Source organism: Oncorhynchus tshawytscha, linkage group LG07 (genome assembly GCF_018296145.1).
Source record: "Oncorhynchus tshawytscha isolate Ot180627B linkage group LG07, Otsh_v2.0, whole genome shotgun sequence".
NCBI classification, from domain to species: Eukaryota; Metazoa; Chordata; class Actinopteri; order Salmoniformes; family Salmonidae; genus Oncorhynchus; species Oncorhynchus tshawytscha.
This window is the reverse complement of record NC_056435.1, coordinates 73508949-73521921: the sequence shown is the minus strand read 5'-3', so window position 1 is coordinate 73521921 and position 12973 is coordinate 73508949. Positions and strand designations below refer to the sequence as shown.

General features: G+C 45.2%; 1 protein-coding gene across 2 annotated transcripts in view; it reads left to right on the top strand.

Moving 5' to 3' along the window:
* The window catches only part of LOC112255105 (filamin-B), a 90967-nt gene extending 83275 nt beyond the window's left edge, over positions 1-7692 (top strand). For both annotated transcript variants that reach the window (XM_042324946.1, XM_042324947.1), the window contains exons 41-46: positions 181-296; positions 1685-1817; positions 2497-2673; positions 5442-5660; positions 5879-6082; positions 6539-7692. In XM_042324946.1, coding sequence (XP_042180880.1) covers positions 181-296; positions 1685-1817; positions 2497-2673; positions 5442-5660; positions 5879-6082; positions 6539-6726 — 1037 coding nt within the window. In that variant the 3' untranslated portion in view covers positions 6727-7692. The remainder of the gene's footprint in view (positions 1-180; positions 297-1684; positions 1818-2496; positions 2674-5441; positions 5661-5878; positions 6083-6538) is intronic.
* Positions 7693-12973: the final 5281 nt, after the last annotated feature.

Below are 12973 nucleotides of genomic sequence, written 5' to 3'. Positions count from 1 at the left end.
ATGGGGGCCTGTTCGGTCCTCCTTATCCTGTAGTCCACAATCATCTCCTTTTAGTCTTGATCACGTTGAGGGAGATGTTGTCCTGGCACCACACGGCCAGGTCTCTGACCTCTCTCTGATTTCAGACAGCCATGGTCTGTACAGTACCAGAATGATTTGTCAACACATCTTTCTCCACAGGTGACTACGAGGTGTCAGTGAAGTTCAACGAGGAGCACATCCCAGACAGTCCGTACCTTGTGCCTGTCATGGCGCCTACGGACGATGCCCGCCGTCTCACTGTTGCTAGTCTTCAGGTGAGACACAAGGAAACACCCCCACACCTGCACCATGTCCGCAGCTATTTAGATAAGTGTTTAACACGGATTCATTAGTGAGATCCACAACACATCTATTCCCTTTCAACATTACCACACTTCCCTTGTACAAATCTCTTTATCTAACATTGGAACTAGAATTGTTACATCAACTTAAAATAGATGAAATGGAGATTATAAGGTAGTGGTCAGCCTGTCGGCTGTAATATCTTCAATAATATTGGATAACGGGTTTTAAAAAGGGGAATGAATCATTACTGTATGTTCCTAAAGGCATCACTAGTATGATCTGTGGAGGACAGATCAGCTACGCTGTGTTCCAGATCTATCAGGGAGTATCTTTCTGGCTCTGCTAAGGTCTCAGCTGGGTGATAAAGACATATGAAATGGGTTCCCGTGACGACGATGGACTGGACCCGTTGACTCCAAATGATCAACAATAGCACTTAAACCGCTTTTTTTTTTTAAATCCAACTTCCTGTTTCAGCTACCAGGTGCTCTTTATACAGACAAGGTTAAATGCGTACATACCCCATGTACTCACACACAGCGTTAGAGTGCACATCGATGTAAATCCAATACTATTATTCACTTGATTTTGATAGTCCTCTCCTAGTAAGCCAAGCTGTTGTCTATTAGCTGCATCATCTCTGTACCGTCTATTGGGAACTATACAAATGAAGTGTGAGCGTAATTATGTTGTGAAATAGCTGCGGGACATCCTTCAAACTGGTGTGGGACTCTGTGGTGTTTCTCTTGTGTTTCAGTTAAAGGCTATTAACAGCATCAACATCCTTCTGGCTCGCTGCTTGGTTGGCTAATGCAGAGAGAGGAAGCCCCCCTCGGTCTGACCTGGTTTAGTCTTCTACAACCTTTTTAGTAACTAGATTTGAGTTCTATCCCCTGTAGTTCCCTGTCCTGCCCCTGATATCCCCCCTGACCCTATAGACCTGTCCTGTCTATAGTAGACTACCTAATTGGGCTCAGGTCTACCTCTCTAGGCATTAGCTGGTCCAAGCTGAGCACAGGGCAAATACAAAGGTGGTATTCTGTGTTCTCTGTTATATTGCAAGTCTCCCCACCTGAGAGGGTCAGCCTGAACAAGGTGCTTTGTAGATTCTGTGCAGCAGGAGAACTCGGGCTGATTGTCTCTGACGTGGGGAGTACCTTGATTTTTTTTATAAAATGGTAACCACGATGTTGTATACAATTTATAATGGGCATGTATTCGTGGCAATGCAAGCCACAGCCTTGGCTGACCAATCAGACCAGCGCTGATAATTGGTTCTCCATGGGACACTCCCTCTGACTGGGTGTGTAGAGCATTTGGGAGGGGCTTCACTAACCTGTTGATTGGCTGCCTCCAGGAGTCTGGACTCAAGGTAAACCACCCAGCATCCTTTGCGGTACATCTGAACGGTGCCAAGGGAACCATCGACGCCAAGGCCCACTCACCCTCTGGCGCTCTGGAGGAATGTGCTGTGTCTCAGCTAGAGCAAGGTGAGGCTTCCAAGGGGATGGGCTAAATGTGTCCGCTGAGTATTCACACCCCTCGACTTTTTCCACATTTCGTTACAGCCTGAATTTGAAATGAATTAAGTTGAGATTGTTGACACTGGCCTGCCCATAATGTCAAAGTGGAATTATGTTTTTAGAAATGGTTGCAAATTAATTACCAACGTGAAGCTGAAGTGTCTTGATTTAATAAGTAAATATTCAACCACTTTGTTATGGTAAACCTAAATTAGTTCAGGAATAAAAATGTGCTTAACAAGTTGCATGGATTCACTCTGTGTGCAATAAGTGTTTAACATGATTTTTGAATGACTACCTCATCTCTGTACCCACACATACAATGATCTGTAAGGTCCCTCAGTCCAGCAGTGAATTTCAAACAGATTCAACCACAAAGACCAGGGAGATTTTCCATTGGCTCACAAAGGGCCCCTATTGGTAGATGGGTAACAATAATGAATAAAGCAGATATTGAATATCTCTTTGAGCCTTGGTGCAGTTAGTGATTCCAGTGTGTGGAATAAGTCAAGGGGAATAGTTTCTGAAGGCTCAGATGTAGATTCCAGTGTGTATGTGGAATAAGTCAAGGGGAATAGTTTCTGAAGGCTCAGTAGATGTATAACCCCTCTTGATTAAACCGTTTACCCGTTCCGTCTCCCTCCAGATAAGTATGCTATCAGGTTCATTCCACGTGAGAACGGGCTCCACTCCGTCGACGTCAAGTTCAATGGCAGCCACATCCCCGGGAGCCCCTTCCAGGTGCGGGTGGGAGAGCCTGGTCAGAGTGGAGACGCAGGGCTGGTCACTGCACACGGAGCTGGACTGGAGAGAGGGACCACAGGTGACCTTGTGACCACATTACTCTAACCTTTAACACAGCCTTTCTTCGTTCTCCGAAGCAATGGGACTGCTGCTGCTGGTGGTGGTAGTAACCGAAAGGTTGCTGGATCGAATCTCCGAGCTAACAATGTGTCTTTCTCCCCCAGTTAACCCACTGTTCCCCGGTAGGCCGGTCATTCTAAATAAGAATGAGTTCTTAACTGACTTGCCTAGTTAAATAAAGGTTACTGTTGCTGCTACTACAGTACTTCCTCTCAGGTTGATCTTACCGGTCTTTCATATTGGACTCAACATCTGTACTGGCACTAGACAAGATCTGACCAATTAGGGCATGGGGGTTTTCCCTAAGTATAACCTAAATGATAACTGGTGTACATCCCCTAAACCCCAGTTCAAACTGCCCCTAGTCCACCCCCTAGTTATACCTCCTGCACCTTAGAAGCCCCCTGCAGGTTAAATGACACCAGGCTTTACCAGATCATGCTGGACTTGAACCTCTTCTCCCTCTCTCTCTCGCCCCCCCATTCCTGGTTTGTTTTAATAGTCCGATCTGGATCAGGTTACCCAGTTTTATTTCTGATCCTTTCACATGGTCAGTCAGGGGTTCTAAGCCGTGTTTTTAATTGTCTACACACCACACACCACACACACCACACACCAACACATCCTCGTAACACATGAATGTGTCTACATAAAAGTCAAGTTACCAACAGTGTTACTGTTTGGGTTGTAACATCTTCTGTTTCCTGTATCTAGCCCAGTGAGCATGCAACCCAAATGGCACCCTAGTCCCTATTTAGTGCACTACTATTGACCGGAGCCCATGATATTGGAAAAAAATGAGTGATACATTCACTGATAATCTGAGAGACAGTCTGTTTTAAACCGTCATGATTCACTGTTAAAGTTATGTCTCAAACATATCAACCAATTCCTCCATTTTAAAACTCCCATTTCTATAACAAGCATGAAAACTATGGAGTAGGAAAGGCCTGAGGTCTGGATAACAGATGTGGGTCATGTCCCACACGGTACCCTGTTTCCTACCAGTGTAGTGTACTACGTAGGGAATAGGGTGCTATTTGAAATGCAGCCAATGGTTTTTACGAGGGCTGTAGTGTTTTGAATGGTGGTGAAGAAGAACAGGCTTATGGAGGAAACATAAATCACGTCTTTGTGGTGGCCTGATGTCCCAGAATTCAGTCTGCTTGCACACAGCGTCCTTATAGTGCACTACTTTTGACCAGGTAGTGCCTCTCATAGGGACCCATAGGGCTCTGGTCAGAAGTAGTGCACTACGTAGGGGATAAGGAAGGCATTTGGGAAGCAGGCCAGCTCTGTGCAGATGAGACCTGGGTTCAAATACTGTTCTGAATCTTTTCAAATAATGAAGCCGTTGACCTGCAGAATAAAAACAATAGAATAGTCACAAATGTGCAAACCTGCGTCATCTGGAACGTCAAGCAAAGTATTTCAAATATGTCAAATTGTACCTTAATCAGGTCTGGTATGTATATGTATCTGTATATTCTGCCCAGGCAGCGCGCGCTCTCATATATATGTATATGTGTGTGTACATTACTACTGTAGTTCAGTGTCAGACAGTTATATATTTGTTTATTGAGCAGACAGGTCAAAGACCGGTTTATCTCTGCTCTTCTGATCTCAGTACAGTACATGTGTGTCTGTCACATGGCTGGTGAGGTTAAATCTCATAGTATTGGTCACATACACATGGTTAGCAGATGTTAATGCGAGTGTAGTGAAATGCTTATGCTTCTAGGTCCGACAATGCAGTACTATAATATAAGTAATTTAACAATTTCACAACTACCTTATATACACACACAAGTGTAAAGGATTGAATAAGAATATGTACATATAAATATATGGATGAGCGATGGCCGAACAGCATAGGCAAGATGCAGTAGATGGTACAGTATATACATATGAGATGAGTAGTATATATTAAAGTGGCTGGAATTTTTCCATTAGTCAGTGTCATTGACAGTGTGTTGGCAGCAGCCACTCAATGTTAGTGGTGGCTGTTTAACAGTCTGATGGCCTTGAGATAGAAGCTGTTTTTCAGTCTCTCGGTGGTTGTCTCCTCGGGATGACAGCGGGGTGGTTGTTGTCCTTGATGATCTTTATGGCCTTCCTGTAACATCGGGTGGTGTAGGTGTCCTGGAGGGCAGGTAGTTTGCCCCCGGTGATGCGTTGTGCAGACCTCACTACCCTCTGGAGAGCCTTGCGGTTGAGGGTGGTGCAATTGCCATACCAGGCGGTGATACAGCCCGCCAGGATGCTCTCGATTGTGCATCTGTTAAAGTTTGATCTTAGGTGACAAGCCAAATTTCTTCAGCCTCCTGAGCCTTGTTCACCACGGTGTCTGTGTGAGTGGACCATTTCAGTTTGTCTGTGATGTGTACGCCGAGGAACTTCAAACCTTCTCCACTACACTCAATCATTGGCGTGTGGATGAGTCTGTCACATGGCTGGTGAGGTTAAACCATTGGTTCAAGTAGTTCCAGATCCTAAAAGAAAGAATAATCACTGCAAATCTGGACATGGATCTACTGAACAGATGGCCTGGGACTTCTCTTAACACAAGACCACCTGAGTTCTGAAAATACCTGACAAACTTTAATTGTGTAACGTCCCTTTAAATCCCTTGAACCTAACCAATACTCAAACCCCCTGCAGGCAGGATTCTGCTCCACCCCTGTCCAAAACTTACCTCAACCCTCTCTTCCTCTGTCTTGTCTCTAGGCCAGCAGTCAGAGTTCATCATCAACAACACCAAGGCGGGCCCCGGGGCCCTGGCGGTGACGATTGAGGGCCCCTCCAAGGTCAAGATGGACTGCCAGGAGTGTTCAGAGGGATACAAGGTCCAGTACACTCCCATGGCCCCTGGGAACTACCTGGTTTCCATCAAATACGGAGGACCCAACCACATCACTGGCAGCCCCTTCAAGGCCAAAGTCACAGGTAGGTCTACAGTAGAACCCTATTCCCTATGGAGTGCACTACTTTAGGCCAGGGCCCTATGGCACCCTATTCCCTATGGAGTGCACTACTTTAGGCCAGGGCCCTATGGCACCATATTCCCTATGGAGTGCACTACTTGTATACCAGGGCCATATGGAATAGGGTACCTTTTCAGACCGGGTTATTGATTTGAATCAATCTCTTTCCCCCCCTCTCAGGTCAGCGCCTGGTGAATGTGAGTAATGCCAGTGAGACGTCCTCCCTGATGGTGGAGTCAGTAACCAAATCATCCAGTACCAACTCCCACAGCGCCCTGCCTCGTTCTGCCTCCGACGCCAGTAAGGTGGCCACCCGTGGCCCAGGCCTCAGCAAGGCCTACATGGGTCAGAGAGCCAGCTTCTCTGTCGACTGCAGCAAGGCTGGTAAGGAGACATTTTATTACTTAGACTTTGGGTCCTTGAAGTTATCATTAATCCTATTATAATTATCATTAGAATTGTGTTAATTATCATTTATTATTCCAGTATCATTATTGATTATCATTATTATAATTTATTATTATTCCTATTATAATTTCTTATTATTATTATTTATTATTCCTATTATAATTTCTTATTATTGTTAGTAGTTAACATTAGTTTACCGGGAGCTAAGCTCAACCTGACAAACAAGATGCCAGACTTGTTTGGTTTCTAGGTTTATGTTAGAATGCGGTTACTGTACTGGATCTCTGTTAGTAATATTGTCATATGTGATTTATCTGTAATGCTATGTGGTAGAGCATTCCAATGTTGTGTTGTACATCGCTTCCGGGTAACGTAGGCATTGGCTCCCTCAAATCCATCAGTTCCTCAAGTCCTGTTTCCTGTGTCTTGTAGGTAAGAACATGTTGCTGGTTGGCGTCCACGGCCCCCACATCCCCTGTGAGGAGGTATCAGTGAAACACATGGGGAACATGCAGTACAACGTCTCCTATATCCTCAAGGAGAAGGGCGACTACATCCTGGTTGTGAAGTGGGGCGAGGATCACGTCCCCGGCTCCCCCTTCCATGTCACTGTCCCCTAGAAGCTCCGAATGGCACCCTATTCCCTCTGTAGTGCACTACGTTGACCAGTACTGCATGAGGAATAGTGTACACTTTACTGTCCTCTATTCACCTCTATCCCATTTGTCTACCAGACGGTCCTCTATCCCATTTGTCTACCAGATGGTCCTCTATCCCATTTGTCTACCAGACGGTCCTCTATCCCATCTGTCTACCAGACTGCCATGGAGGGGAGGAGGCAGATATTTGTTAAACCACAAAACCCCTTAATACACCCTATAGTTATTATTATGAATGGAACAATTTGCACTCAACAATATTTCATAATATAGTTTAAAGTAAATGAATGTCATTGTTATCAACTAAATATGTCAAAACAAGTTAACCGAGCCCAAGTGATTAAGTCAAGACTTAAGTTTTTGTTTACTACTGACGGTTGTGGTGATTGTACAGCAACACTATAGATGTTATCCTATGTTTTCAGCCTAAACACCTGTGATTCAGCCATGCTGAATGCTGCACAAGATCACCACTCAACCAATCCCTAATTGTTCTGTTTCTACAAACTACTGTTTTTGTGTGTGTGTGTGTAGACTGGACTGCGACAACTGTCTTCATGTATGGTGGGTTAAAAATGCGCTCTGCAAAAGCTGGAATGTTCTGGGGTTTTGTACTATCATATTCAGACCTGTTCTTTATTTAGCTGTTGTTCCTAAGTCTTACGTATTAATAACTATGTAATGTAGGTCGATAGGAAAAGAGATGCAACTGAACTAAATGGTAGTCTACTCTCTTAACATTGGACTTTGTTGTAATCTGATTTGATTTCTGTTCAGCTGTTGAATTAGCATTTTGACCTTAATCTGTACGTCAACTCTTCTCTTACCAAAAAAAAAGAATCCGTCTCGAGGACTTTGCCAATCCCTGTCCTTATCACCTGTATCTTCAGCAATAACTTCTGAGAATAAATATGTATTTGTACTTTCTGATGCCTGTCGTATGTTTGTTTCATCAGTGCTTGTTTTGGGATGAAAGTTAAAATGACAATAGGCTGTTTTTGGGTGGCATAATGTGAGAATACATGCCCAGTAATTAAGTACATATGATCATTAAAATAAGATGGCTCCCTGACACATCTCCTATTAGAGGGAAAGGGGAACTTCCAGAGTATTCTGAACATTGACAAGATGGTAATGAGTATTAAGATGGACTGTATAAAAAAAACTGTTCTACATCACCATGTTCTCAGTGTCTTCGGGGAGTATTCACATCCAGTCACTTTCTCCAGTTTGTTGCAGCCTGAAGTTTAAATGGCTTGAATTGATATCGTCACTGACCTACACACACAATGTTTTTTTCTTCAAATTTTTACAAATTTAATACAACGTTCAAACCTGAAATGTGTTTATTCGAGTATTCAACCTCTTTGTTATAACAAGCAGAAATAAGTTGAGGTGTAAAAATGTGCTTTACAAGTTGCATGGATTCAATTGCTGACATTTAATCCTAGTAAAAATTCCCTGTCTTAGGTCAGTTAGGATCACCACTTTATTTTAAGAATGTGAAATGTCCAGAATTAATTATTTCAGCTTTTTATTTCATCACATTCCCAGAGGGTCAGAAGTTTGGGCTCAAATCCCCTGGAGCCCAACGGTAGACTGGGTTCAAATCCCCTGGAGCCCAACGGTAGACTGGGTTCAAATCCCCTGGAGCCCAACGGTAGACTGGGTTCAAATCCCCTGGAGCCCAACGGTAGACTGGGTTCAAATCCCCTGGAGCCCAACGGTAGACTGGGTTCAAAACCCCTGGAGCCCAACGGTAGTTAGGATGGTAGAATACACAACAAGCAGGTTACATATGTCAGAACATTTTATAGATTGGTAGTTAGTCTAGTTCGTCTAGCCAGTTATCTGAACTTGTAGTAATTATGGCCACATTCCCTACCAGGCACGTGCCTAAGGGACCTAACCACCCAGGGGGCCCCTATTAATTTGGTTATTCACCTGGACCACCCTAGAACCTTCCCTACCACCCCTCCCTCCGACCACAGCATACCCCCAGTTAACTTAACCCCTGACCATGAGGTCCTGGTCAAAAGTAGTGAACCATTTGGGACACTAACATTCAATTGAAGCGCAGAGTCAAAACCAGATTTTAGTCATCTGAACAGTGCCCCCTATACACTGTTGCAAAACCTTTTTGTCCTTGTTCCTAGGTCATCAACAGTGAAGTCCCGTTCCCCCTTTACTCTAAAATCCCCATTCTAATGATATTATCGTGGGTATATCCTAAAGGGCACCCTATTCCTTAAATAGTGCACAACTTTCCAGGGCCCAAAGAGTGCACCATCCAGGGTAGAATAGTTTGCTATTTGGGAAGGCAGAGGGTGAATGAATAGCTTCCCTGTACTTCAGATTAGAATACTTTGGGAACTGATTCAAGCTTCCTGGATGTAATTCTTTAATAGAGATTATATTAAAACAGGAATTTAGGAACACTTTTTGTTTTTCCCTTTTTATGATGAAATTAGATGAATTGCCTTTTTTCTTTGAACCCTTCTGGTAATGAAACTATTTCTGTAGTGCATTGTCTCTGGGCAGATCACTACTCTTATAGACAGACGTAGGCACCCACCGGTTTGTAGTGCATTGTCTCTGGGCAGATCACTACTCTTATAGAGTAGGCACTCACCGGTTTGTAGTGCATTGTCTCTGGGCAGATCACTACTCTTATAGACAGACGTAGGCACCCACCGGTTTGTAGTGCATTGTCTCTGGGCAGATCACTACTCTTATAGAGTAGGCACTCACCGGTTTGTAGTGCATTGTCTCTGGGCAGATCACTACTCTTATAGACAGACGTAGGCACCCACCGGTTTCTAGTGCTGAGCGATAAGTGCTGTTTTGAGGTTTTATATATTTTTTGATAACATGAAATGCTCTCTGCATTATGTGGGTTGACTGCTGCTGTAACAATACTGAATAAAACAATATATACAAGTCCCAGGATGGTAGTGACTCTCCATCACTTATTCACATTACTTTAATACAATATTTAAGACTTGTACATTACATTTGTTTTATTACTTAATTCCATGTCATCTAATTTATATCTTAGTAGTTCAAAGTATTAAAATACATAATGACTGAATACCAATCCCTCTCCAAGCAACTGCTCTTAATCCCTCTCCAAGCAACTGCTCTTAATCCCCTCCAAGCAACTGCTCTTAATCCCCTCCAAGCAACTGCTCTTAATCCCCTCCAAACAACTGCTCTTAATCCCTCTCCAAGCAACTGCTCTTAATCCCCCTCCAAGCAACTGCTCTTAATCCCTCTACAAGCAACTGCTCTTAATCCCTCTACAAGCAACTGCTCTTAATCCCTCTACAAGCAACTGCTCTTAATCCCTCTCCAAGCAACTGCTCTTAATCCCTCTCCAAGCAACTGCTCTTAATCCCTCTCCAAGCAACTGCTCTTAATCCCCCTCCAAGCAACTGCTCTTAATCCCCCTCCAAACAACTGCTCTTAATCCCCCTCCAAGCAACTGCTCTTAATCCCTCTCCAAGCAACTGCTCTTAATCCCTCTCCAAGCAACTGCTCTTAATCCCTCTACAAGCAACTGCTCTTAATCCCTCTACAAGCAACTGCTCTTAATCCCTCTACAAGCAACTGCTCTTAATCCCTCTACAAGCAACTGCTCTTAATCCCCCTCCAAGCAACTGCTCTTAATCCCTCTCCAAACAACTGCTCTTAATCCCCCTCCAAACAACTGCTCTTAATCCCCCTCCAAACAACTGCTCTTAATCCCTCTCCAAGCAACTGCTCTTAATCCCTCTAGATTATGTATTCTGTCTCATATGTAGCAGGCCTAAAATTAACAGATTGGAAAAGTAGCCTCTCAATGGATTATGGCCATTGTAGTTAATTATGAAGTTTTCTGCTTTTTAAACTTTGTAGAACATTTTATGGGATAGTAATTATGACAAAACCCTGTGAGTTTGTATTTTGAATTTCGTGGTCGCAACATTGAGATTCAAAAGTTGCAAGTAAGTGTGCAAATACATTTTGCAAACTTGTTGCATGATGTGTAAAACCATGAGCGAAGGTCGTAAACTTGTAACTTGACATTTGAATACCTTCAATGAGATTTGCGTAATTTATTTTCAGAATTATTACTAGTCCAATTTACAACTATGAGTATTCTGCTGTGAATCAAAAAAATACACTAGCAGATTGTTCATCTGCGCTCAAAGTTTAGTCACTGTTGTCATGTTGCCAAGAGACTTTGTAAACTTGTAGAAAGAGATTCTTTGAGCAGTTTGGGGGCAGGACTCTTTACTCCTGATCAATCAGCCAAAAGCCCGGTTTCTCAGATCCACATTAAGCCTACAGTAATTCCTGGATTAATTTATTTTTTTGCAATGGAGATGCTTGTAAAATATCAATGCAGAGTATGCTCCCTCAGTGAGAAAACAGTTCTCCCTCTCAGTGAGAAAACAGTACTACAGTTCTCCCTCAGTGAGAAAACAGTACTCTAGTACAACAGTTCTCCCTCTGAGAAAACAGTTCTCCCTCACAGTGAGAAAACAGTACTCTAGTACTACAGCGCCATCATCTTGACAGGAAGCAGAACTGCTCTGTCGCTTGCTGTGTTCGCGTTCTGTCCTGTTCTGCAGTTCTGTCAGATGGGGGCGCTGTGAGTTTGGCTAACTGGTGAAACATCCTCAACTCTCTTCACACTCTCACACAGATGCACCTGCCTGGAACATATTGGTCTCTGATTAGAGAGAGAGAGAGAGCTCCAAAAAGACGGGCAGAACAGTAATAATGATCTGACCACACTGAGAGGAGCTGCAGGAGAGAAGGAGAACACAGGACAGGCTGTAGGAGCAGCTGGATCACCACTCTATGACCTGCCCTCACACAGCAGAGGAGCCCAGCTCAACCAGCCAGACCTCCCCAGCCCTGCCTGCTGCACCCCTCCCCAACCCACAGAGCAACCTCCCACTGGCACCGGCACAGACCAGCCACACCCCAGCTCCAACACCCACCAGCCCCCCCTCTGCCCCTCCAGTCCAGAAAAAACATTGGCTGACATCGTCCTGTTGATGGACTCAAATGGGAAGTGTGTTCAGGAGAGTAAACTTTTCCCTCAACACAAAAGGAGAAAGGTGTGGTGCCCAACAACGCAGAATGCCATGGAGCTGCTTGATAAGGCCCATCTTGGGTCGCCAAGCCACATAATCATACATACCGGAACGACCTGCGTGCTCAGCAGGAGAGGGTGGTGACTTCACTACGGGGAGTGATTGAGAAGGCCTCCGCAATCTTCCCCAACTCAAGAATCGTGATGTCAACCCTTCTACAGAGGAAGGACTTCCACCCTGCCACAATCCAAAGAATAAACGCCAGCCTCTCCCGGGACTGTGCCCTGTGACCCAACGTACACCTGGCCCCCCATCCCACCCTGGATCTGGACTGTGCCCTGCGACCCAATGTACACCTGGCCCACCACCCCACCCTCGATCTGGACTGTCTCTATGACCATGTTCACCTGGCCCCCCATCCCACCCTTGATCTGGACCGTCTCTATGACCCTGTTCACCTGTACAGGAGACAGTCCCCACCATCCCACCCTCGATCTGGACCGTCTCTATGACCCTGTTCACCTGTACAGGGAGACAGTCCCCACCATCCCAACCTCGATCTGGACCGTCTCTATGACCCTGTTCACCTGGCCCCCATCCCACCCTTGATCTGGACCGTCTCTATGACCCTGTTCACCTGGCCCCCATCCCACCCTTGATCTGGACCGTCTCTATGACCATGTTCACCTGTACAGGAGACAGTCCCCACCATCCCACCCTCGATCTGGACCGTCTCTATGACCATGTTCACCTGTACAGGGAAACAGTCTCCATCTTGCCAAGACTCAAGGACGTCGATTTAAACCGCAGCCTGACCTCTCCACCCAGGAACAGAGGAGCAATCTCCACCCCTCCGAGATCAGAGACACCACCCCGGACCAGCACCCTGGACCCCCCAGCCACGACCACAGCACCACCAACCTCATTGCCCACCACAGCCAGCGCAGCACACACCACCCCAGCCCAGCTTCAGAGCCACCCAGACGAGGCCTCCCACCCCCCTGCGCCCCACCGCAGACCCACACTTGGAGGAGCCACAGCCCAGCAGGCAGAGCTACGCACAGGCTGTGAGAGGAGCAACTGGCCCAGCCCCCACCAATGAAATGAGTGACATTAAACAA